Source organism: Chenopodium quinoa, unplaced genomic scaffold, assembly GCF_001683475.1.
Source record: "Chenopodium quinoa cultivar QQ74 unplaced genomic scaffold, ASM168347v1, whole genome shotgun sequence".
Taxonomy (NCBI): domain Eukaryota; kingdom Viridiplantae; phylum Streptophyta; class Magnoliopsida; order Caryophyllales; family Amaranthaceae; genus Chenopodium; species Chenopodium quinoa.
Genome location: NW_018745177.1, coordinates 2,151,115 through 2,177,032, shown reverse-complemented (window position 1 = coordinate 2,177,032; position 25,918 = coordinate 2,151,115). Strand labels below are relative to the sequence as shown.

The following is a 25,918-nucleotide window of genomic DNA, read 5'->3' as shown; positions in this document are numbered from 1 at the left end:
AAAAAACACTCACACTCTCATCACTCACACTCTCATCGCTCATCTTCTTTCAACCTTTCTAAAAAAAAAAAATTTCAAACAACGGCAATGTCGAGGCGGCAAGGCAAGGAACTGGCGGCGGCGGCGGAGGGAAGGAGGTCCCAAGGAGGCAAGGTACAATTTGTAAAAAAAAAAAGGAAAAACCGCCGTGACGGAGGTGGGGCGCCCTGGCTGGACGCCCAGCAAGCGGTGGTGGCGCCAGCTGCAGACGCCGCCACCAGTAGGCTGGCGCCTGGGCTGGACGCCATAGCCACGGTTGTGGCGTTTATTCAAGGCGCCGCAGCCGTGGCTGTGGCGTCCAGCCCAGGCGCCAGCCCACTGGTGGCGACGTCTGCAGCTAGCGCCACCACCGCTGGCTGGGCGTCCAGCCAAGGCGCCCCCCCCCCTTTTTTTTTTATATTTGTTTTAAAATAATGTTTTTTTTTTTTTTGTGTAATATATTTTTGAATTGTTTTTATATTTTGTTGTTTATTTTTATAAATTTTTTCAATTTTGTTGTATTTTTTCTATGTTTATATTTTGTTTACAATTATTTGTATGTTTTTAGTTTATTTGATTTGGGAGTGGTAGCTATTTTTCGTATAAATTTTTGTATGTTTATATATTTTAAAATTTTGTGTAGAATTCACTGGGTCGTCATGGTGCGGGGAAGAATGTAGAGCTTCTTAGTAGAAGCTATTCAGTGGAGAGGTCGGGGCATAGACATGTCAGATCCCGTGGTATTTCGGCCTCAGCTCGTAGAGAACGGATCCACCGTCGGGATGAGGATGACGATGATGATGCTGAGGAGGGTGACCAGGAGGAGGAGCAGGAGGAGGGCGCAGATGAGGATGAGGATGTGGACGATGGCAGTGGACCGTATGATGATTACGGTCCATTCAGTCAGAGGGTTGATGACATGTACGAGACACATATGGTGGAGGTGCGTAAGGGTAGGGGTGGTAGGTTTGTTAGTAGATCTGGCACATCATCTGCGTCCACTGTATCTGGGGCAAGCAGGAAACGGTCGAGGGCCGGTAATGATTCTTGGGTTGTTAGGAGTGAGGTGCCCGGTGGGCCTGTTGACGGGAGTGTGATTCCTAGCTTTCTAGGACACATAGCTGCCCGTATTTGGGAGGACCAGGAGAGGCCTTCAGTTACGGGGTTGTTGAAATGTCATACCCAGGAAAAGACTTGTAGCTTTTTGCGTACATGGGCTGAGGCTTGGCCGGCGGAGAGCGAGATGTTCGAGCGACTGGAGGGCACTGGGGTGAATCACGTTCCTGCCACCATGCACGATAAGATTGACAGTACGCTGATCACGGCTTTCATTGAGCGATGGCAGCCGGATACAAACTCTTTCCACCTTCCGTTCGGTGAGATGACGATCATGTTACATGACGTCGAGGCCATTCTGAGGATTCGTGTTGAGGGTAAACGACTTTGTGCTGTGGCTGATGCGGATCAGGCAGATTTGCTGGCGGAGTTGTTGGCGGTGGACAGGGCTGCACTGTACACCGAGGCGCTAGGTGTTTGGGAACACGGAGGTGTGAAGATCGCATCCGTGTTGCAGCAGTGTTTGTACCCCAGTGCACGTAGGACGCACGACGCACAGCTGAGTGCTTATGTTTTTCTACTCCTCGGATGTACCTTGTTTCCGGATAAGAGCGGCGGAAACAAGCTCAGGCCACGCGACATAGTGGAGGCGTGTGACCCCGACAGTGTAGGCCAGTTTTCCTGGGGATCGGCTACGTTGGCGTATTTGTATCGCCAACTAGGATTTGCGAGTCGGGCTGACGCGGCAGGTATCACTGGGTGTCTGACTCTATTGCAGACCTGGATATACGAGTACTTTCCTGCATTGCGACCACATCGTGACCCAGTTCCTATTGATGAGGGGATGCCGCGTGCTTGTGCGTGGAGTCCGCGCTCGGAGAAGATGTCCGTTGACCGCCTCCGATCGATACGGTTATTGCTGGACAGGCTGTCCCCCTTAGAGGTAACGTTTATAAATTGTTTCTACATTTTATTATTTGCACATATTATATTCATGTTATTAAATTTTAAAACTATGTGCAGGTGAACTGGATGCCTTTCGGCCCGAACCCTAGTGTTAGGGTACCCAGGACCCTGTACACGGGACTCATTCAGTATCGTGAGATCGTCGAGGCGTACATGCCCCAGCGTTGTCTTCGCCAGCTTGGATTTGTCCAAGTTGTCCCTCCTCCCCCGGCATGCCCGATGAAGGCGGTCCGACCTGCATCGTCGAGGGACTACGTCGTGCAATGGCCGGATATCATGACCGGGACGTGGGACCAGTTTCCGATGGTGGCCCGCTTATGGACTGCGGAGTTGCAGCGGCCGCCCTCTGGGGTTACTCCCATGTGTGACCATTACTACATGGAATGGTTCAACCGGTATTCGCACCCGAGGTTGATCGCAGATCTCGACCACAGCGATGATGATTATGTGCCACCGCCTACTGCCATGGAAGCGGTATGTCTTATATTATATTTATCGTTGTCTTTTAATTAAGTTTTATATGTTGTTATTGTATTTCATCTTCTGTTTTTTGTTGTATACAGTGGATGGGAAAGATAATGCAGGACGTACAGAAACTCTCTCTTGAGAAGGACATCATGAGTGCAACAGGGAGAGCTGTTGTTGATAGTCTGGAACAGACCCTTGCGCAGTGGGAGTCGTCGTCGAGGAGGGATTACTGATGGTTTTGTCATTTTATTTATAGAGCACTTTAAATATCATCGTTTTAATTTATTAAATTGGACATTATGTTGTAAGTTTGTAACATTTTAGATTGTTCTTTTAGCTTCCAACTTAAACATATTATCATTGCTGTTTTTAAATTTTGATATAACCGTTTGTGGATCCGCGCAACTTACCCATGCAACATATAGAATGCAGTAAGCAATACAATATAAAAGATTAATGTTCTCATTAAAAGAGCAACGTACAAATAAGATTACAAATAAAGAATGTAAACATGAAAAACTAAAATGCAGCTAGGGTGTTCCATTCGTGGATCCGGTCATGATATAGCGCATCCCAACCCTCTACGCTCGCTGTGCGAATGTTGTACCACCGAGGTATAATCGGTGGCACTGGAAAATCGGATGACATGTCTAGTCAGATGAAATGTCTGTATGACGACCCAAGAAACGCAATAGTCGGATGAAATGTCTCACGCGAACAGTGTATCCAAAGCAGCGGTCGATGAATCAATCCAGTCCTTGATAGCTCTATGAGCGCTCTCAACTCTACATGTTGTAGTGTTCCCAAAATGAAGTACCTGGTTTGTCTAATATTTGACAAAATTTTCCCTGTGAGGGACCCATTGCTGCATCACATAGTCCACCAGTGCCGGACACCACTGGTACGAATCCCTGAAGTTAGCCAATGCTCGCTCATACGCTTCCTCTGTGGTAGCCTGTAGGATCTTCCGCCACTTGCCATTCACCAATCTCTCTGCCATTTCCAAATTCTTCTTGAAAAGGTTGTAGGCTTTCACTTTCACGCAGTTGTTGATGTGCCATGTGCACAATAAGTGGTTCGATTCGGGAAACAGCTCTGCTATGGGGGCAAAGAGACCTCCCTCACAGTCGCTGACGATGGCTGCTGGATGAACATTAGGCCCGATGTAGTTTCTCAGCTTCTCCAACACCCAATAATAACTTGGAGCCGTCTCATCCTTGATGATTGCATGACCAATCAGAAAGTTCTGGTTCGTTGGAGTCATCCCCATGATCTCAACTAGTGGGAACTTGTACTTGTTTGTCTTGTACGTTGAGTCGATCAAAATCACAAATGGCCAAGACTTGACCATATCAGCACAATTAGGATGCACAAGGAAAAGATGAGTCACCTCCGCTGTATCTTCATCAGAATCAAACCAGAACAGGTAACCACGTGATTGTGCCTGGTGTAGCAGCTGCTGTATAGGGTTCCTTCCCTCTGACCGTTCAAACCTGAGTTGCTGTCTGACGTTGTAGATGTGTCTTCGGTTTGGATGGTCTTCTGGAAATTTCTCTAACACAGATGCTAATATTTTAGCAGGCTTGACTTGAGCATCACTCATTTCTTTCACAACTAGTTTCGCAGCAGGACTTAAGCCGCTCAGTTGTCGATGACCCTCTTCATATACTATCATCTCATGGTTGTGATACCCCCATTTAGAGTAACCAATCACTTCCCAACCGTCACGACTCCGTAGTTGTCGAACCTTTACTCTGAACTCACACCCACAACCTTTCCGCTTTGTATCAAACCGAGTGGCTGTACGAAAATCTCTTTCTTCTCTTTTGCGATAACGGTCACATCTCAAAATGCGATCCATTCTACCATCCCGTTGAGATTTATGAGTTACTACTACCAAGCAAAATTCCAGCTGCAATTGCAACCTGTTTTGCCCAATCAATCGCCTGTTAAGCTTCTTCGAATGGACCATCATGTCCAAATATCCCACTGTAATCATTTCCGTCTCCACCATATTCCTACATCAATTATATATTACAATAAATACATTTAACGGATAATACATTTAATTTCTATATTTACACAGAATTAACACAAAAAAAAGCATAATTATATATAATCAAACTTAATTTTTATAAAAACCCAATTCGAATTTTCAAACTAAATTTAAAAATATACCATTTCGAATTTTCAAACTTAATTTTAAAAAAACCTATTTCGAATTTTCAAAATTAATTTAAAAAAAACCCATTTCGAATTTTTTTAAAAAATCATTTTCGATTTTTTTAAAAAAAAAATTAATAAATAAAAAACAACAACAAAATCAAAAAAGAAAAAAAAAAATTTAATTTATAAGGGTGGCGTCTGCCAGGGCTGCCACAGCCACTGGACTGGCGCCTGGCAGGGCCGCCTCAGCCAGTAGAGTGGCGCCTGGCCAGGACGCCAGTCTGGTGGTCTGGGCGTCTGGGCTGGACGCCACTCTGGTGGTTCTGGCGTCTGGCTTGGACGTCCAGGCTACGGATTGGGCGTCCATCCTAGGCGCCGGAGCCACTCCGACGGTAAACCGTGAATTTTAACGGTGACTTACCTCGTTTTCCGTCGACGACGACGTACCTCCGGCGTCCCCCGCATCTCCGGCCTGCCCTCCGGTCTCCCCCGGCGAGCCAGTACGGCTCCACATTTTTTAAACCGAGATTATTTCAATTTTAGAAAATGGGCATAATGGTCACACCAAATCATATTTGTGGGCTTTATATGGTAATTTGCGGGCGATGTTTAGCGTTTCACTTAGGGGGTTGGGTTGGTGGTTTTGATTCCCTTTCTTTGAAACAAACAACATAGCAAATTCTGGGATTTTCATTCTATTCCTTTTCTTTTCCCTTCTTCACGCTATTCCATTTACCCTGTGTAAACCAAACCACCCTTTAATTAGAGCTAATCAAAGATGGCCCAACCGAATTCGGACGGGTTTTGGGCAGCTTTTTTTTGACCCAAAATTGGGTTGGGCTCGCGCTCGAACTGATTTTATATATATTTTTTTGACGGGCTTGGAAATGCATTTTAAAGCTATTTTAGTTCATTTTTTGGCCTAGCTTGAAAATGGCCCGAAAAGCCCGCATGGTCTCGCCATTTTGGGCGGGTTTGGGCATTGCAATGTCGGTCCGAAGCTATGCCCAAACCACAACGGCTCAAGGGGTGGGCTAATTTTTTAAGCCTCGGGCCGGCCCAACCTGCTTATTGATCAAGTCTACCTTTAACATACTACGTTGTGATTTACTCTGTAGTTTATTTAAGATCTATAAATTGGTTACTAGCCCAAATAGAACTTAGGGGTGTACAAAAACTGGCTCGGAACGAAAAACCGACCTGAACCAGACCTGTTTGGACCGGACCGGTGAATTTAGGTCTGATCCTAGTCCTTAAAAATCCATGATTTCGGGTTTCAGATTTGGTTCGGGTGAACCCCAAAATTTCAAGTCCGGATCTAAATTCGATAAAGCTACTTTTTTTATTTAATAAGTCTAAACAGGTTTAAGCAGGTTTGTAAAACAGGTCTAACAACAGATATATAAACTAGTCCAGCAATTTTGATATATTTTTTTTAAAGAATAAAAAAAAAAAATCAATAAACAGGTCTATTCGGGGCTAAACCCGGATCGGACCTGTACTTTTAGGCATGGATCGAAACCGAACTTGTTGATTCAGGTCCGACCTCTGGTTCTTGAAAATCAATGATTCAAATCCCGCTCCATTCAGATCCGGGTCCGATCCGATCCGATCGAGTTTTGGACCGGTATATAACCCTAGCACTTTCATACAGCCGTATTCGAGGGTGAGAGTCTGACCCGTTTATACCCAAATGGCCAAATACAACCATATTCCATATATAAACGACGACTCACCGCCTTTAGCCGTTTTTCTCCTATTCTCCTTGCAATTATAGTACATTCTGGTGTGTTTTAGAACTTAGGGTTCTTGAATCTTGACCTTATACCTCTTCGCAGGTGAATTTGTTCTCTCAATCCTTTCTTCTTTCTCCTCTTAATCGAATCTTATTCATCGTTGATTATTGATTCTTCTTTCTTCTGCTCTGAAAATCAAATCGATTATTTCTAATTTGTTCGTTTGCGAAAACCCTAATTGTTTCCAATCGTCGATTTTACTCTGTAATTTGCAGTTTAGCAATGGCGGGTTTCAGTGTTGGAAGAGTGATTTCCTATGTCGCCAATGAACTCATCGTTAATGGTCTCGCTAATAGGTATCGAATCTCCCCCCATTTCTTTGTGTGATTTCCCTAATCCTATGAATGTCGCATGTTTTTGAATGATTATGATGTTGTATTCGAGATTGTATTTGTTATGATTGATGATTGATAAAGATGAATGGCGTGGTAGTTTTTGATTTATGGCTTTCGTAGATTACCCAAGATAATTCAATTTGTGCATTACTTTCCGAACATTATATGAGAATTGGTTTGCTGATTTTGTGTTTGTTTTCGAATGTCTTTCAATCGTTTCGTGAATCTGATTAAGCTTCAACTGGTTGGCTCAATAGAATTTTTCAATTTCCTTATGGGCTTTCGTTGAAGCGAAATATGTCTCAAGACTTTCATAATTTTGCTATTCTGTAGTACATTATAGCTTGAATTGTTTTGAGTAAATTGTTGTACTTTAGAAGTAGTATTTTAAGATTATAAGATGAATTGTATTTAGGCTTCTACCTTGAGATCATGATTCCTCGGAAGCTTGGAACGGCTCGCTGAATCATTGTTTGTTTTGGAATATGAATTCATTCTCTTTCTGTTAGAATCTAATTAGGCTTTTAACTGGTTGGCTCGATAGAAAATTTCAGTTTCCTTATGAGCTTTCGTTGAAGCAAAAGATTTTCGAGACATTCTTTTTTGCTAGGCTGCAGTGAAATATGATTGGTTTGCTGTAGCTTGAATTGTTTTGAGTATATTTTACCTAAAAAGCGGCCATTTAAGGTGAATGGGAGATTTCATTTGTAGTGGTTTTAGTTTACTCACTGCTTTGCTGATTTATTGGGATTATTTCTTTATTTTCCTCTGTTTTAATCTTGCCAAGCTTCAACTGGTTGGCTCAATGGAATATGTTGGTTTCTTTATGGGCTTTCGTTCAAGCAAAAGAGTCTCAAGACTTTTGTCTTTGTTATTTGTAGTACACACTATTGGTGTGCTGCATCTTGAATTGTTTTGAGTATATTATACCTCGAAAAAGGCATTTTGAGTGGTTAAAGTAGTGTTGAGTTTCTTGTGCATTTTTGTTAAAGCAAATTTTATCTCCTAAGTCATCAGTAGTTTTGTTAATTTTTCTTGGGAATGTCATTTCATTGTTTGCTTATTAGAATCTACCTAAGCTTCAACTGGTTGGCTCAATAGAATTTTCTGTTTTCTTTATGGGCTTTCGTTGAAGCAACATTTTTATCAAGGCTTTTATTTTTGCTTATCACGCAGTTTTAGCTGTTGTGCTGGAGCTTGAATTGTTTTGATTATATTGTTTATTGAAGCTTTTGTATTGAATGTATTGGATGAATTTGCTTAGAATAATATTTTGCTCATTTAGACTGTGCGGAGTATGTTGTAGTAAGAAGATTATTATTGCGTCATGTTTATCTTTCATCCATGTCACTGAAACTTTTAACTAATTTGTTCAAGCACTTTTCACCGCCTTTGTTACTCAATACGCGTGCTAGATCTTTGAATTTTGTATGCCACTCTCTTTCTCTGTCTTTTGTGTGCTTGCTCACTTGCTGTCCTTTTCTTCTCTTGCTATCTATTCTATTATTTGAGATCAACTAAATCTGTAAGTGAAGTATAGTGTTTTGACTTTTTTGCCAATTTTTAAGATTTTTTGGTTTGAAACTATGTGATTGATTTTAGTATCGATGCTTCTTTCTCTGGTCACCAGGATCTTCCATTTCCTGAGTGGCTCGTTCATTTGAAGCTATAGTAAAAGAAGAAGCATCTTTTAGTATCCAGCTGCAGGATTATAATTAATACAATGATGTTGCAGCTCATTAAACTTCTCCAAAAAATATTGCATGTGCAAATTTTCTTTTCTTGAAAACTAGGTGATGCTTTTAATTGTGATTTCTTGATTGGTTGAACTACTTTGACATCTTCATCTTTTACGTATGAGTGACGTTTACTGTTTAGGGTTTAGCCTAATGGTGTGAATTTGTATTTCCAGTCATGCATTCCAAAGATTTGCTGTCAGGACCAACAACAAGCTGAAAAATATCTCTAAACTTGGTAAGGCAACTTTGCTTCTATAATAGTCAGCTATGCAGTTTCTTTTATTTTGTTCTCAGAAATTGTTGAGTAATTGGTGATTTATTTACAGCTGAAGAGAAGAAAATAGACATTACTCAGCAATTCAAAGAAATTTCAAATGAAATGAAGGAGGTTGGTGAATGATTCTATGATGTGCCATTTTGCCACTGTTACAATGTTTAGTACTATACTAATGATCTCTTCAAAAATTATTTGCAGACATTGAAGAAATAAACATGGTATTGGAGCTAACTAGTCTTTTTTCGCGCCCAGGCTCTCTATACAGATTGAATAGTGATTTCTGATCCGAACTATAGTTGATATTGTATTATAATGTCGGGCATCTCTTGATTTGACTGGGATCATGAATGTGTTTGACATCTTGTTTCAAATAAATACAAAGTGAATAGTAGTGAAATGTTGCGTATTTTGGTATATAATTTGACGCCAAATATTTGGAGTCAATTTTTAAAGTGGATCAAATAAAGAAATTAGTATACTGTTTATAATTTGTATAGTCTATAATTTGTACTCGTATGTCTATACTTTGTAATTGCCTGCCAGACCCCTTATATTCTTACTAAACTCTTATTTACTTTCTATAATTTGTATTTCCTTTATATGTATACCCTTCATTTTAATCATTTTTTGATGGGTTGATTAATATACAAATGAGGAAGGAAGAGAATTGAAGGGGAGAGAAATGGAGAGGTGGAGTATCTTTCATTTGGATAACAAATGAGGAAGAAACGGAATTGAAGGGGAGAGAAATGGATCGATTAAATTGTAGGAAATTGATCCTCTAACAATAGAGAGATTTAAAACGAAAACTCACATTTCTTTCCTCTCCTTTTTTTCCTTTCCCTTTATTTATTCAAATACATTATAAGCGTGTGATTAATAGTTTTAAAATAAGAAAACTTTGTATTAAGAATTATTTGTTTTTAATAATCCTAGTTTTGGATTATTATTTATACTTTGAAATTTATACATGTATGGGACATATATGTGATTGTTAAAAAAAATAGGAAAAATTAAATTTAAATCTAATCTCACACTAATCACATCCCATCCAATCCTCCCCTAGTTCCCTTCCTCTACCTTGAAAATCTCCCCCTTTCGGCCTTAACTTACTTACTCTGTTAAAACAACCCTCCTTCCCAAATCTGCCCTTTCCCTTCTCCCGCCTCCGAAGGGTACCAAGCTACCTTACCAAGCTGCCAAATTGGAGGATCTTTTGGGTTGGGGGAGGGGGTAGGTTTCGGTTGTTAGGGAAGGGAGGGGGTTTGTTTTCCGAGGTGGAGAAGGGGAGGGGGGCAGTTTTGTAGGCTGGGGAAAGAGAGGCGCTTTATGGGGTTGAGAAGGGGAGGGATGGTTTCTCCGAGGGGGAGGAGTTTTATAATCTTACATGACTCTTTAAGAAAATTAAATCATACGTGGCTCTCTAAAATCCCGGGAAAAAAACTCCCCCTTATGTAACAAATATTGAAATATAAGTAGTATTATTAAATCTATATTAGTAACAACGAATCCCTTATATCGAACTTAAAATTTGTGTTTAATCAGTTACTGGGATATGTAGAAGAGATCCATGTTTTATGATTGTGATTACTACAACTTTTATTTTGTGTCACTAAAATAAACTAACTTATCAAACATTTATGTTGATGATAGGAGAAAATCTAAGAACATTGGAATTAATGATTTGTCATTTTTCTTCAACGAAATATTATGTTTAATTATGGAAAACGCCAAGTTCAATTAACGTATTAGGTTGATGTGAAACAAATCATATAATGGAAAACCCCAAGTTTAATTATCAACAATGTTAAATATTAAAAATTCACATTCATCTCTAAATATTAAAATTAAAAACTAGAATAATAAAAATAAAAATCGTAATCGGCGAAATAGATCTCCAAATTGCTGTTACACATGCAATTCTCCAGTTTAATTCGGATCACCCATCATTTTGCCAGGGGTAATTCTCCATTTTAATTACATTTCTTCAGTAATGGAATTAAACTCCAATTTCGTGATTACGAACCCTAGAAATTGGGGATTTCAAGAGATGTGAAAAGAAAATAAAATAAAGAAATTCTTAAAGATATGGAGCAAATTGTGTACACAAATCCAGAATATTGAAGATTAAAATCATGTAAATTATTTTCACAAACAAAATTTGGGAACGAAATTATAGAAGAATAGATGAACATTATGAAGAACAATGGAGGAAAGAGAAGAACCATAGAAATTGGGGATTTGTGAAACGAAAATTAAAAATAAAAATCGTAAAAAAAATTGAAGCAAATTGATTCCATAAATTCATAATGTTAAATTTTTTTGACATGTAAAGTATTTTATAAACCAAATTTGGATAAAAAATTAAAAAAAAAAAATAGGAACATGAAGAACAAGAAGAATGGAGGAAAGAGGAGAGAGAAGAGAGAAAATTAGACCCAAAAAAAGGAGCTGGTTGAAATGAGAAAGGAGAGAGTGTGTTGTGGTTGAAGAGAGTGGGGTCCAAGTTTATTTGAAATTTGAATATAAAATTTCAAATGAAAATTCAAATTTTGGTTTTTTTTTGGACTCAAATGAACAACCAATGGAAAGATGACACATCACTGGTGTATGCCTGGCCCACATACACTCAGTGTATGTGTAGCCTTTGCGGAGGATATGCATATGATACACGCGCTTAATTTTAGTGCTAATAACTTTTATTTGACATTTTGTTTTTTTTGTACTTTTCTCTACTTTTTATATTAATTTAAAAAAATTATGAAAGTAAAAATCCAAAAAAAAAAAAAAAAAGTTGAAAGCCCAAAAGTGATGAGAAAGAAGCTAGGGGAAAATGAATAGGAAAGCTTGAGCAAAGGGATATAAGCTTGAATGTATTGAGGGCGTTGGTCATTGAAACATCACAAGGGTAGATTCTTCATTTTTTAAAAAAAAACCACTCATATATATATATTTTCTTATTATATTGTTGATTTACAAAGTTGTGGGTATAATATAAATGAAGTAATAATGACAGTTAACGTCTACTAGTAATTGGTTTTGAAATTAAATAACTAAGGGCTTGTTTGACATCATTTTTGGTTTTCAGTTTCCTGTTTTTTTGAAAACTAAAAACCAAAAACAGGAAACAAGAAAAAAGGTGTTTCCACTTTTCTGTTGTCAGTTTTCAAAATTATCATGATTTTAATAAGTCTTAATATTTTTTGATTCATTATGTGACATATATAATATACTTTAAAAAAAAACAAAAAACCAAAAAACAGAAAATCACAGCGATGCCAAACGAACCCTAATATTGAGATTTTGTTTATTGTTTATTAGTTCTTTGGGGTTTTATCGTTTGATTGATTTATCAAAGTTATTGTATTGGAAGGGAAGAGGGAAAAATTATTATTTGGTGCTAAATAAGTATATTATGATAATAAATAAGATTGCAAAAGTAATTAAAACAAAATTTTGAAGTATACAACACGCTCTTTCATCCGAAGAAAAAATAGGGGTAAATGTCATAATTTGTTAATTTATACACCAATATGTCGCCACATGTTAATTTTTATACCAATATGTCGCCGGAAATAATTTATATACCAATATGTCATAAGGGTGTTAACTTATATACCAATATGGTCAATTGGCCGGTATTATACGTTTAACACGTAAAATAAATTATCAAATTACATGAGTAATAATTTACGAAATACATCAAGGCATCAGGAGTTTTTTATTTTTTATTTTTTTTGGACTAAACGTGGCTTAACACGTGTCAAGTAACATGATATAATAGGTTTTTTTTTTTTATCCATAAGAGGAATACAATTCCAAAGTGAAAAGAGAAAAAACAGAACAAGCAAAAGAAAAGAAACAGAAAGAAAAAACACAAAACCCAACAAACTAAACAGCTAGCTCTTCTAATAAGATGCTAGCATCACTACGGAGGAACTAAACGAGGTACAGACACCCCCCTAGCATCCTCTTGTAGTATTCTCCCAAGCTCTTCCGAAATAGAATTGATGATTATGAGTTGTGAGTCTTGAGAGACGCCGCAGTTGGCCAACCAATCCGCCGCTCGATTTCCTTCCCTATACATATGCACGATCTTTACTTCCCATTCAGTATCACAAAGCAGCTTAAGGCATTGGTTAATGTCATAAACACATTCCCCATTACCTCTTGTCTTGTTCTGTAATATCTTAACACAAGCTTGGTTATCTAAGTGCACTTCTAGTTGCCTGATGCATAAGTTTTTTGCCAGCTCAAGACCTCGAACAAGGGACATTACCTCAGCTCTAAAAGCATTACAATAGCCAAAATTTGCTGAGAAACCAGCAATGAATTGCCCTGTATAGTCACGGATAATAGCTCCTCCTCCTGCAGGACCAGGGCAGCCCTTGGCTGCACCATCACAGTTAAGAACAAACCACCCTATTGATGGGGAATGCCAAGTAAAATTTTTTTTTCCACTTTCTGATTGCTTGTGTTTGCAGCTCCAGCCACTGTCTTCTTCATGCTGTCCTGAGCTTCTCTAAATCGCACCCTCAAGAAGGCTCCAAGGTCGGTTGGGATCTCATCTCTTCTATTGAATACTCTGCAGTTTCTCCATCTCCATATCCACCAAACAGAGATGCAGAACATCGTATCCCATCCTTCAATATTAATACTGCTAGTATCCTGTAGATTATAGCTTATCCAATCTTTCAAAGTCAGATGAAAAAATTGGGTGTGGAACCTTGGGTGTAAGATCTTATTCCAAACTAAGCGAGAATTTGGACAATCTCTGAGTATATGCAAAGCATTTTCATCTCCATTACCACAAATGTGACAAGAGGGGCTGTCAGTTAATTTGCGCTTAAATAAGTTCAAGTTACCTAGAATACGATCATGGCAAGTTAGCCAAAGAAAAGCCCTGATTCTTTGTTGAGTGGGAGCCTTCCATTTCAGATTCTAACACTTTTCGTCAAGAACATCTGTGTTGTGTCTCATAATGCTCATTACGGATTTAATTGTGAGTTTCCCTTGAGCATCTCCTTTCCAGTACACCAGATCACAAAGTGAGGGGTCTGCACGTACTTCATGATTTTGAATGTGTTTAAGCGCCTCTTGTGGTAGATATGGAGAGAAAATATTCCACCTCCACCCTTGGCCTTCCTCCCACATTTCTTCAACCGTAGCTCCTTCAATTTCCATGGGAATGGGTTGAGTTGCTAAATCACTCAAAGGCTTATCCGTAGCCCATTTGTGATCCCAAAATAATGTACGATTACCATTACCAATTGCAACTTTCACTCCTTCCCCTAGCACTTTTGCATTCTCCGTTATACCACTCCAAACATTAGACATGCCTAGCTTTGGAGTGAACATATCTACATCACACCTCCCCTTACAATACTTAGCTCTCAACACTCTAGCCCAAAGAGAGTGTGGTTCACTAAGCATCCTCCAACACAATTTGGTAAGGAAGGCTGAGTTGGCTTGTTTGGCCGAGCATATCCCAATACCACCATATTCCTTAGGTCTTTGCAAACATTCCCAAGAAAGCAGATGAATCCTCTTTTTCTCTTCATTTCCACCCCAAACAAATCTCCTCGTTTTTTTGTCAATATCTTCACAAATTGTTCTAGGGATTTTAGCCGTCTGCATTGAGTAAAAGGACAAGGTCGACAAAGTTGATTTTGCTAATGTGATGCGCCCTGCTAACGAGAGGTATTTTGTTTTCCAACCCGCTAACCGCCTATCAATTTTCTCACACAAATGGCTAAAAGTTTCCTTAGTGACCCTACTTGTGAGAGTAGGCATTTCCAAGTACATGCCCAAATCCGAAGTACTCTCCATACCAAGCTCTGTACTTATTTCCATCTGTTTATCCAAATCAACATTTTTCGAGAAAAATATTCTTGATTTCGGGAGGCTAACTTTCTGTCCCGAAGCGTTACAAAACCGGTTCAAGCAAGAACGAATAACAGTAGCTTGCTCCACATTTGATTCTGCAAAGAGGACAATGTCATCCGCAAAGAAAAGGTTCGACAACTCTGGACCATCCTTACTTGCACGGATTGTTTTCCAACTCCCATTGATGATAGCTTCTTCAATCACTTGATAGAAGCGTTCCATACACATCACAAATAAATACGAAGAGAGTGGATCTCCTTGGCGGATTCCTCGGCTTGGGGTAAAGGATTTGGACGGCTCCCCATTCCAAAGAATTTGCAGAGAAGCAGTCGATATGCAATCCATAATGACCTCTATCAAATTGATTGGAATATTCATTTGCAAGAGGGTATCTCGAATAAAGTCCCATCGAAGCCTATCGTAAGCTTTCTCAAAGTCGATTTTAATCGTCATGTATCCCGTAGCCCCCTGCTTCTTTTTCATAGTGTGCAAAACTTCTTGCATAATCACTATATTATCAGTGATTTGTCTCCCGGGAACAAAGCTTGACTGAGTGTTCGAGATGAGATGGGGAAGCACAGGCTTGATACGGTTGATAATCACTTTTGTGATTATTTTGTATGCAACATTGCATAATCCAATTGGGCGAAATTGAGAGGCTAATTCTGGATGTTCAACTTTTGGGATAAGCGCAAGGTAAGTGTTATTCAACTCTTTGGCTGATTTCTTCCCCTGTAAAATTGGCAGAATCGCTTCATAAACATTCCCAGAAACCAACTCCCAATTTTTTTGATAAAAGAGGACTTGAAAACTATCCTGGTGCTTTGAGAGCTCCCATATCCTTGATAACTTCATCAATCTCATACTTCGAATAATACCTTGTTAGCATTCCCCAATCAGAGTTCGAAAGTTCGGGAAATATGTCTTGAGGAATATCTCTCAAATTATGCTCTCCTTCCTCTGTAAACAAATTGGAAAAGTACTCAACAATTGTATTCTGAATTTCCAGTTTGTCTTGAGTCCAGTTCCCATCTTTGTTTTTCAAGGCTGTGACTTTATTTTTCCACCTTCTTACTATTGTACTTAGATGAAAAAAAGTAGTGTTTCTATCCCCATCTTTCAACCAAGAAATAAGAGATTTTTGGTACCATAAAGTCTCTTCTTGCTCTAATATTTCCTCCAATTCTTTTCTGAGTTTGGTTTCAAGCTTTAGGAGACCTCTATCCACCTTCTTTGCCAAAGATTTCTGAATACCCCCAATACGCGCAAGCATGATGCGTTTTTGCTTGAAAATGTTTCCAAAGGTTTCTCGATTCCAGGTTTGTAACTCAGTTGAGAGTTGAGCCAGAGCAGGTACTAGGGGCCTGTTTTTACACCAATGTTGCTCAACAAATTCATAGAAATTCCCGTGTTGCATCCAGGCAGCCTGGAATCTGAAAGGTCTGTGAATAGTTTCCATGGGGATAAAGCCATTCGGGGATATAAACAAGGGACAATGATCAGAAGTTGTTGTTGTGAGATGCCTCATTGAGGCTTTGTCAAACCTCAAGGCCCATTGATCATTGCATAAAGCTCTGTCTAATAGACCATTCTGTCTGGTTTATGGGGTTTTGCCTCTTGCCCATGTATGTGCAGCACCCGAAAACTCAACTTCAAGTAAATCCATTCCCTCAATCCAATCATTGAACATTGCTGACCTTCGATTTGTTTCATTGCATGATGAATTTCTCTCTGATAGAAAGCGAGTTTCATTGAAGTCTCCCGCCAAAAGCCATGGTTTCCCATGACTTTGTGCAAATTGTTCCAATTCACTCCATAATTCTCTTCTCTTTGATGGGTCTGGACTCGCATAAACAGCAGTAAAGTACCAAGGAATTTCTCCAATTCGAGTTATTTCCATAGAGATGTGCTGATTGTGTTTAATGATGGGGCTTATTGTAACAACTTCCGTCTTCCAATATATCCATATTCCCCCACTAAATCCAATAGCATCAGTTCGCACATGGCCATCATACCCTAGGATTGAGCCAATCTTCACAGCTTGTTCTCCTCCCATGTGAGTTTCAACAAGAGCAAGAACATTTGGTTTATTAATTTTAACCAAATCCTTCAAATTTGAAATAAAGTGTTTACTACCTGCACCTTGTACATTCCATATCATACAAGTAATAGGTAGAGAGTCCGGGGCTAAATTTGGGATTGTATCTTCCATAGAAACTGGGATTGAAGGTAGTGATGACAGATAGGCTTCAATAATGAATCTAAGCAGTCTCTTAAATTCAATGGGGATTTGCATTGTTGCCACCAGTTCCAGAGGAGTCGTCACTGGTGGTAGCATCGAGTCTAGGTTCACCTCTATCACATGCATCAGGGGGTTTAGGATTACCAAATAAGGCACTTCCATCGGGTGTCCTACACACATGGTCTTGTCTGTAGGTAACCTGAGAGTTAACGGGGAGAGTACTTGAGACACGAGTGATGGCTTGCTCTGGCTCTGGCACTGCTTGAGTTTTCTTTTGTGTGGCTATGTTATTGCTTGGTTTTTCCTGAGTGTTTGCTCGAGATAGATCAAATGTTCTGGTTTCTGTAGGGTGTCCTACATTCTCTTTACCCTCAAAGATAGGCCTAGTACTTTGACTTGAACTGATATTCTGAATATCATTAACTTCCTTAAGTGGATAGCTATTATTCTTGGAAGATAGATTTTTCTTTTTTTTCTTGATAGACTTTGTTAGGGACTTTCTTAACTCTTGCTTGGTTCAAATTTGTGGGGATATTATTGAGCTTGAATGTAGGAATAAAATCTTTTCCTGCCAAAATATTTTGAGATTTTTCACTGAGGTTAATAGTCTCAAAAATATTTCCATCATTATCTTGATCAATCTCATTCAAATCTTTATTTTCCATTTTATCCTCCCCTAAATCCTCAACTTCTACCCCTTCTTGATCCATCAAAGTAGCAAATCTCGACCCAAATCCCTGATTTCCAGTAACACCAAGATTGGACTTATTCTTTTCAGGAACAGAATTTTTATTTCTTTCCATAATCTGACCTCTACCCGGATTTGGTTGACCACCTCCATTCGGGTTTTTATCCGGTTTTGGGTTCTTATTTCGGGTTGGTTTCTTCAGCTTCTTCTGGTCTAGGGTTGTGATTATGTAAAGGGTTATCGTGGATAACCATAGCACTCTCAGCATTCTCAGGCTGCAAAGATGGACAACCATCTTCAGAATGGCCTAATTTCCCACACTTGAAGCATATCATACGTATCCCTTCATATTGCACCCTCCAGATTCTTCCTTTCAACCAAAATTTTGACAGTAATGGTTTTGAAAGGTCTATTTCCACACTGATTCTGGTGAATTGCCCCCTCTCTGCTTGAGCAGTAGTCTTGTCTACTCTTAGGACTTTCCCAATCTTGGACCCAATTTTATTGAGGAAGCTAATATCAAAATATTCAACTGGTAGATTAGGGATACGAACCCAGGCCGTTAAGAGCCTAATAGGAGTTTCATCAGGGATGAAATTAGGAACCCATTTACGAATTGTGAGGTAATTATCATCTAATAACCATGGCCCTTGAGTTAACACATAGTTGTAATCATCTTTGTTTGAAAACCTTGCAATATAGTAATTGCAACCAATGTCAGTAAGAGCCAGTTCTCCCTTGATGTTCCACTTTTTCTTGAGTCTCCTCATCAAACCCATATAGCCAATCCTGCCACTGAAGAGTTTGATAATTAAAGAAGTTTTCCAAGGTTGGCGAAGCATGGTTTTTTCCTCCTTGGATAGACGAATGACAGGGCACCTATCATCGTTCAGAATTTCCTCATCATCCGAAACTTCATCAATTTCCTCATCATCCGAAACTTCATCAATTTCATCCTCAATATTCATAACATTCAACGAATTGGCCAAGGATTTGTCAGATTCCCGCCTAAGTTTGTCAGATTCCCCCCTAAGTATCTCTCGAAATGACAAGGAACCACCATTATTGATATTCTCTGGCTGCTTTGTCAAAGGATTAGCCTTAGCATTTATTTGTATCTCTGTATCCGCTTCAATCATCTCCTCATCCTTTTCCGGTGGTGAGCCAAAGATGAATTGTGCGATTTTCTTTTTGGTTTCTTGTTTGAACGAACCAGTTGGTCCCTCTCCTCAATGGAGTGAGATCCATTTTTCATATCAGAGGATTTTTTCGCAGAGAGAGTTTTTTCCATTTTTTTTTCAAGTTCCTCTATGACTTGTTTTGTAGTTCCTTCCTTTGTTTTTATCTTTTTTCTTTTTTGTCTTTTACATGATATAATAGGTTGTTGAAATTATTAGAAGAAAACACACTTTAAAATCTAATATATATATATATATATATATATATATATAAAGGGGATTTTTTTCCCGAGTTTTTAGAGAGCCAAGTAGGATTTAATTTTTTTAGCGCGCCATGTAAGATTTTAAATTTTAGTTGTATTCAATCAAATAAGAGATTTTTATTTTCTTTTAAAATTGAATAATTCAAATGTCACGTAAGCAAAATTGGCGAATGAAATTTTTAACTTTAAACTAATTAAATGTAAAATATTATCTTTTGATATTAGAAATATTATCTAAATATGTAATAAATTTTAACACATAAATTAAAAAAATGTTTTAAATAATTCAAACAAACCGTGCATTGCACGGGCTCCATCTAGTTAAGATTACTTTAGAATATCAAAAGTTGAGATTATTTAAAACATTATACCAAAGTTGAGATTATTAGACCAACTTTTACTGTGAAATGCATACGGAGTACTATTACTATTCTATCCACTATATTTTGTGTTTGATTTCTTATATTTACACCCAAAAAAAAAAAAAGCAGGGTACTTCGTATTTCTTACAAAATGCCTTGTATTATGATTTATGAATGGTGAAATACATACGGTGTACAATCTAAAACCCTCATACGAGATTATTAGAAGAAGAAAAGTGGTGAAGGGGTTTAACACATCGCTCTAATGGCTGCTCTTTCCAGAAACTCTTCTCGAACTCTCCTTCGCTTCAGTCTTCATCAATGGCGGTCCTTCACTACTACGTCTCCTGCACATCCATCTCATCTTCTTCCTTCTCTCTCCGGCCGCTCTCTTCCATTTCTCAACTCGGTTCTCTCTCTTCTTACATTTCCATCATTTCTTAATTTTGGATTTCCAAATTCAATTTTTCGTATTAATTTTGATTGTATTTGTGTAGGTTCGAGATCAGAAATTCAATACTTTCGGATTCTATGAAAGATTTTTCTGCACTGCTTCTTCGTCGTCTTCACCAAGTGGTGGCTCTTCTTCTTCTGCTGCTGCTGCGAAGAACTCCGAAGTGAAGAATTCAAATGGTGATAAATCGAATGATGGAGGTAACTCTCAAGGTTCACAACAATCTGGTGATGCTGGAAAATCTGTTCGAGGATCGGTAATTTCGATTCGTTATTTCATTTGATTGTGTTTTTAGTGATCTGGAAATTCTTCTGATAATGTGAAATTCAATTGCTTGTATTGTTTGCGTTTAATCTTATATTAATTTCGGATGATTAATTCCGGTTAGAATGTTCGCGAATTTTCATAAATTTTGAGGGTATTGATGCTACATAATTCTAGCCAATCAAATAGATTTGCTAGTTTTTGCCTTGATTTTAAAATGAGAGTAAATATGAACTTCGATTTATCCTAGACATTTGGTTATGAATTTGAGTTTTAAAAACTCATCAAATCAGAAATTATCATTGCTCAAGATCTGAGTTCATGAAGGAGGTTATCAGATTTATTTTAATGTCAACGAGTGTTTTATAAGTATGTTATTAAAGATTATATTAGTGAAAGATTGGTTTTAAAGACGGTGATAAGGAAGTGTGAAGTTATTTTTGGATGGAGCGATTAATAATTAACACGAAGTACTTACCGAGTTTTCCAGTATTATGCTTGAAAACTGATTTCAATTTTCAGCTGTTTTGTATGGGTATCACCGTATCAGGACATGTAAGCATATTCTATGGGCTATATTTTGTTTTAGAATTCCATGTAGAGTAACCGTTGCTTAATTATCTGGTCATTCCTGATTACTGATGGATGGCTGTTATGTTGGTTATGTGCAGCCTGTTTCATGGATGAGCTTGTTTTTGTTACTTATTACGGGAGCTGGGATCGTTTACTACTATGACAATGAAAAGAAGCGGCATATTGAAGGTAGACTACTATGGTGAGTTTTTATATGAGTGTTTGGTCTAGCTTTTAGAAGTGGAATGTGACTATAATACTCTTGGGGTGAGTGTTTGAGCTTTGAATGAGTAATTTGGCATGATTAAGATAGTGAAGTGTGGAGCTTTCAGATTGAGACAGAGATAATTCTAAAGTGTAGGTCAAATGGAGTTTCTTATTTTCAGAGTTCATATCAATGATATCAAATAGGTCTAGCTTTGTCTATAGTTTTATTTGTTACCTATAAAATCATTTGTGCAAGGATCGGTCTACCAGGATTATATTAAGAGTGTCTTATCATGCATTTTTGGAGTTATTTCAAGACGTTTGCCAGATAGAAGGCCTGCTATGCTTAATATAATGAAACTACTCATTTACACTACAATGAAAATATGAAATGGATGTTCTCTTTTGACCTTGACTTCAGAGGCCTTCAATTCAAGTTGTAGGAATATTATTTTTTAAATTGTAGGTTTAAGGCTGTGTACAGTTGACATGTTCAGTTAGACCGGCAGAGCCCATCTGCTTTGATATGATTTATCTGACTGTGCTGCCCTAGATACTAATTTGAATTCATACTAAATGCGAAATGTTATTTTTTAAGTGTGTATTAAGTTTATCAAATTTTCTCAAGGCTGTTTTAAACAACCCATCAGTAAGTGTGGTTTGAGTTGCTATGCTGAAGGTATACACCTAAATACACCTTGCTTTTCTAACGGAAATAGATTTGTTTTGATTTTTTTGCCTAGTTGTGTAAAAGACTGAAAATTTCTTTCTTTCCTTCCTTAGAAAACTGGCCAATGTCTTCAGCCTATCTTTCACTTCTTTAACAATATTCAAATCAATGATATTCCTGTTTTGACCTGCCTGCAGAAATAAGCAATGCATCAAATGCGGTGAGACAGGGACCATCTGTGGGACAGGCAGCTATTGGGGGCCCATTCAACCTTGTCAATCATGAAGGGAAAAAGGTGACTGAAAGAGATTTTCTTGGTAAATGGACAGTGTTGTATTTTGGCTTTACTCATTGCCCAGATATTTGCCCCGATGAGCTCCAAAAACTAGCTTCTGCTGTTGATAAGATAAGTAAGTTGCTGCAGTTTTGTTGAACTAGTTTAACTATATTGTGCATGATTGCTTTTCTGATGAAATTGCAACTGATATTAATGCAATAGAAGTGCTGCTGCCTTTTACCTTGAGCTACTGTTTGATAATATTGCTATTAGTTGCTATCAGTACATGTTAGGTAAAAGAATGCTTGGAATTGGTAGTATTTATCATGCTTAGCAGTTAGCTTACATGAAAGAATTACATGGTATATATGCAGTGTTTATTGTTTCAATTTTATATTTACAATTGACAAAAACAGGTTTTCCCCATGCCTGGACCATTCTTCCTCCGTTTTATTTTTTATTTGTGGGGCGTTGGTGAAAAGGGATGATCTTCTTGGTTCTGTGCTAGTATTGTAAACTCTCTGTGTTTCTATTTAAGTGGCTATCCAGAAATGGGGAAATCTCATAATGGGAATCTTCAATATAATATGTTACTTTATTCAGGATATAGTCCCTCCATCTCTAATTACTTGCCCCAACTTCTTGTTTAAATGCCTATATATATATATTTTATCATTTTCTCCATTAGTTTTATGGTGAGTTTTTCTTTTTACATTTAAATTTTGGTTCCTCAAACTCACTCATCCTTTTTAACTGTTCTTAAAAATGCCCATTTTCTCATGGAGCAAATAAATTGAGACCAAGGGAGCCATGGTGTTTTCCTGTATATGCTTAGACCACGAATTGAGTTTGTTTGTGATTTTGTGCCAACATTTCTTGTTCTTGTGCAGAAGAAAAATCAGGAATTGAGATTGTGCCAGTTTTCATCTCTGTTGATCCTGAAAGAGACACTGTTGAACAAGTCAGTGAGTATGTGAAAGGTACAGATCAAAATATTCTACTTCGTATCATTTTCTGGGCATGTCTTTTTTAAGGGAATGAAAAAATAAATTCTCAAGGTCTTCTTGATTTCAGAGATAATATTATGCATTTGCAATAGCATGAGGTGCAAAGTTTACTGTTGTTGTTGATGGCCCTGATTTCTGTGTTGCTCACCCCACCTTCTCATTGTTCTAAGTATGGAAATCGTTATTGCTTATTAAAACATACACGCAGGGTAGTACCTTGTCTCATTTCTTTTTTTTTTTTTTTGTTTCACCTGGATTAATTGCAGAGTTCCACCCAAAATTGATTGGATTAACTGGTGATCCAGAAGAGATTCGGAAAGTTGCTCGTGCATACAGAGTATATTACATGAAGACAACAGAGGAAGGCTCAGATTATCTTGTTGACCACTCTATAGTCATGTATGTATTACTTCCTTGCTTTAATGCATCTCTCTAGAGTCTAGGCTCACTTTTCTTCTTTTTGATTGATTCATCATAGGATTAAGGGGGCATTTCCCAATTTTACACTCATGTTTATATTTAGGGATGTCAAGGATCCTAGCCGAGCTCAATTGAGCTTTCAATTTGTCTATTCGAGCTTGGCTGGTTTAGGTATTTGTTGTTTAAGCTCGTCTCACGAATTACGAATAGCTTCTATAAATTTGAGCTGGAGCTGTTGGGCTCGAACCAAGATAAATCACAATTAAACTGGAATTGGCTAGTCTGAATGGTAGTTGCCTTGGTAGCAACATGTCTCAGTGACGAAATATTACAGTATTAAGCGTATCACAAAGTAAATTTCAATTACCATTATGCCTAATTCTTCTTCAAGTGCTTGTTCATAAATTGCAATCTAATTGAATGAAAATGGTAGGAATGCTGTTATATGATTTACATCAATCTTGATTTTCGTTGTTGCTATAAGCTATTAAGGCATTGTTGTATTTTACAGGTACTTGATGAGCCCAGACATGAAGTTTGTGAAATTCTTTGGAAAGAATAATGATGTTGATGGACTTACCAAGGGTATGATTAAAGAGATAAAGCAGTACAAGAAATAGGCAACTATCAAGGAATTTATTCATTCTGCAAATAATATTTACAAAATTTGAGGCATTTGTTCATCTCGGATAATATTCACTTTTCTGCGGTCTGGAAAAATTTACTGAATTTTTTGATGTGGAATCGGCATCATGCAACTTACCTTTAAAATCATAAAGTAGTTATATGGCTTTTTAGCTTTGCACAAACTTTCCGGCTTCTTGCCTCCTAATAAATCTTCCTGGTGTAGTTGTGGTACAAATGTTGAGCAGGATAATTTCTGCTGGGTATGAATCTTGGTTTACAAATTCAAATGTGATCCTAGGCAGTAAGTTTCGCTCAAGAATTGGGAATATCTTTGTTCCTAAAGAATCAAGTGCTTGTTTGATTCCTAGGAATTGATAGGAAGTTGGTTAAAAAATTAAAAAAAGAAGTCATGCACTACCTCCAACTTGAAGGTATGTAGTAGTAATAAATGTAGTCAAGGACACTCACTCTCTTCTTGATCTGATTGTGAGCCATTGCTTTGCCTTTTGATTTCGGAGAATAGTGGTGGATCTTAGACATGTTGCTTTGGAGGGCTTGCTGGCGCTGCTGTGGGGACGGTGTTTGGGCTTGATTTGATGCGGCAGTTTGTGATTGTTGAAACAAATCTTTCCATTTAGTACAAATTTGAAGTTCGGGATCACCCTTGCAAAGGATCGTAGTTAAAAGATCTGTAGATATAGTTCCATAAATCCATTGCTTGACTATGGAGTCAAGGCGTAACCACAAGGAATTGGAAATGTCAGTGGGACAGGAAATTGACGGGTCAATGTGGTCTAAGACATTGAATGCATGGCAGTGAACTTCAAAGAGCTCAACCCAATTCGAATATTGCACCTTTTCCCAATGGAGGATTAACGAAATCGCATTCTTGATATTACTAACAAAAAAAAAGCTACCCGATATTCCGTTACTGGCGGTGGAGGAGGCGGTGGTGGTGTCATTTCTCCGTCTTTGGTGGGAAGTGGTGCGTACAAGCAAGAAAAATTAAAAAAAAAAAAACAACATACCCGCACAAGATTCGTACAACTTCGAAGTTTAATACTAACATTCAAGGATTTGCGGCAACTCAACACAAACAACAAAACACGCCAAACCAAATATGGTAGAAATGAGTTAGTTATATTTCTGTTATTTCTAGGAAAATTTAACAACAAAAAACCAATCTTTGCCCCATTCTCTCATAATGGACCAACCTTTAAATCTTCCCAAAATAGACAGAAGTTTGCATTTTTTCTCCCAAAATGAACCCTAAATGACCAGTAACCTATACAACCGGTCATATTTATAATTTCCCTTTAATTATCTTTTTTTTTTAATTGAAAACCTTTAATTATTTTTTACATAGTAACAAAATAATTAAAAAAAAAAAAACAGAGACCACTCTCTCCTCACAGCCAGCCACCTCTCCTCCACCTTTTTGGCCACCTCTCCCCTCCCCCTTCACGGCTTTACCTCCCAATTCCGACCATCCCCTTTCTAGCCACCACTCCCTCTCCCCTTTCCACTACATTTTTCGACTATACCCCGCTCCCCATGAAACCCCCAAACCAACAATCCCTAAATCGAACAAATTAAAGTGAAAAATTGATGGTAAAAAGAAAGAAGAATTGGAAGATTGGAAAATTAAGGGTGTCGGTGGGATGGGTTTGGATTTTGGTGGTGGTGAGAGGATGGTTATGGAAGGTTTCGGGTGGTGGATTTTTTGATCTTGGTGTTCGTGGGGTGGGTTGGTATGGTGGTTTTGGTGGTTTGTATGGTGTTTTCAGTGGGTTGGTATGGTGGGTTATGTGTTTTTACTGGGTTGGTATGGTGGTTTCGATATTTTTGGTGGGTTGGTTGGTGGTTTCAGATGGGTTGGTTTAGTGGTTTCGTTGGTTGGTATGGTGATTTGGTGGTTGGTATGGTGATTTCGGTGGTTTGGTGGTTTCTATGGTGGCTGTTGTTGGTATTGTACATAG

General features: G+C 38.2%; 3 protein-coding genes across 3 annotated transcripts; 1 reads left to right on the top strand and 2 right to left on the bottom strand.

Annotated features, from left to right (window-relative positions):
- Window positions 1-16,307: 16,307 nt before the first annotated feature.
- On the bottom strand, window positions 16,308-16,919 carry LOC110710830. The gene has a single exon (XM_021889172.1). The coding sequence runs from the start codon at window positions 16,917-16,919 to the stop codon at window positions 16,308-16,310; it is 612 nt and encodes a 203-aa protein (XP_021744864.1).
- An 897-nt stretch (window positions 16,920-17,816) lies between these two features.
- LOC110710829 lies at window positions 17,817-18,776 on the bottom strand. Its single transcript, XM_021889171.1, has one exon. The coding sequence runs from the start codon at window positions 18,774-18,776 to the stop codon at window positions 17,817-17,819; it is 960 nt and encodes a 319-aa protein (XP_021744863.1).
- Window positions 18,777-19,403: 627 nt separating this feature from the next.
- Window positions 19,404-24,174, top strand: LOC110710743 (protein SCO1 homolog 1, mitochondrial-like). Its single transcript, XM_021889080.1, has 7 exons — window positions 19,404-19,849; window positions 19,938-20,150; window positions 20,830-20,920; window positions 21,806-22,018; window positions 22,776-22,865; window positions 23,159-23,291; window positions 23,824-24,174. The coding sequence occupies exons 1-7, from the start codon at window positions 19,706-19,708 to the stop codon at window positions 23,930-23,932; spliced, it is 993 nt and encodes a 330-aa protein (XP_021744772.1). The 5' UTR covers window positions 19,404-19,705; the 3' UTR covers window positions 23,933-24,174.
- The last annotated feature ends 1,744 nt before the right edge of the window (window positions 24,175-25,918 follow it).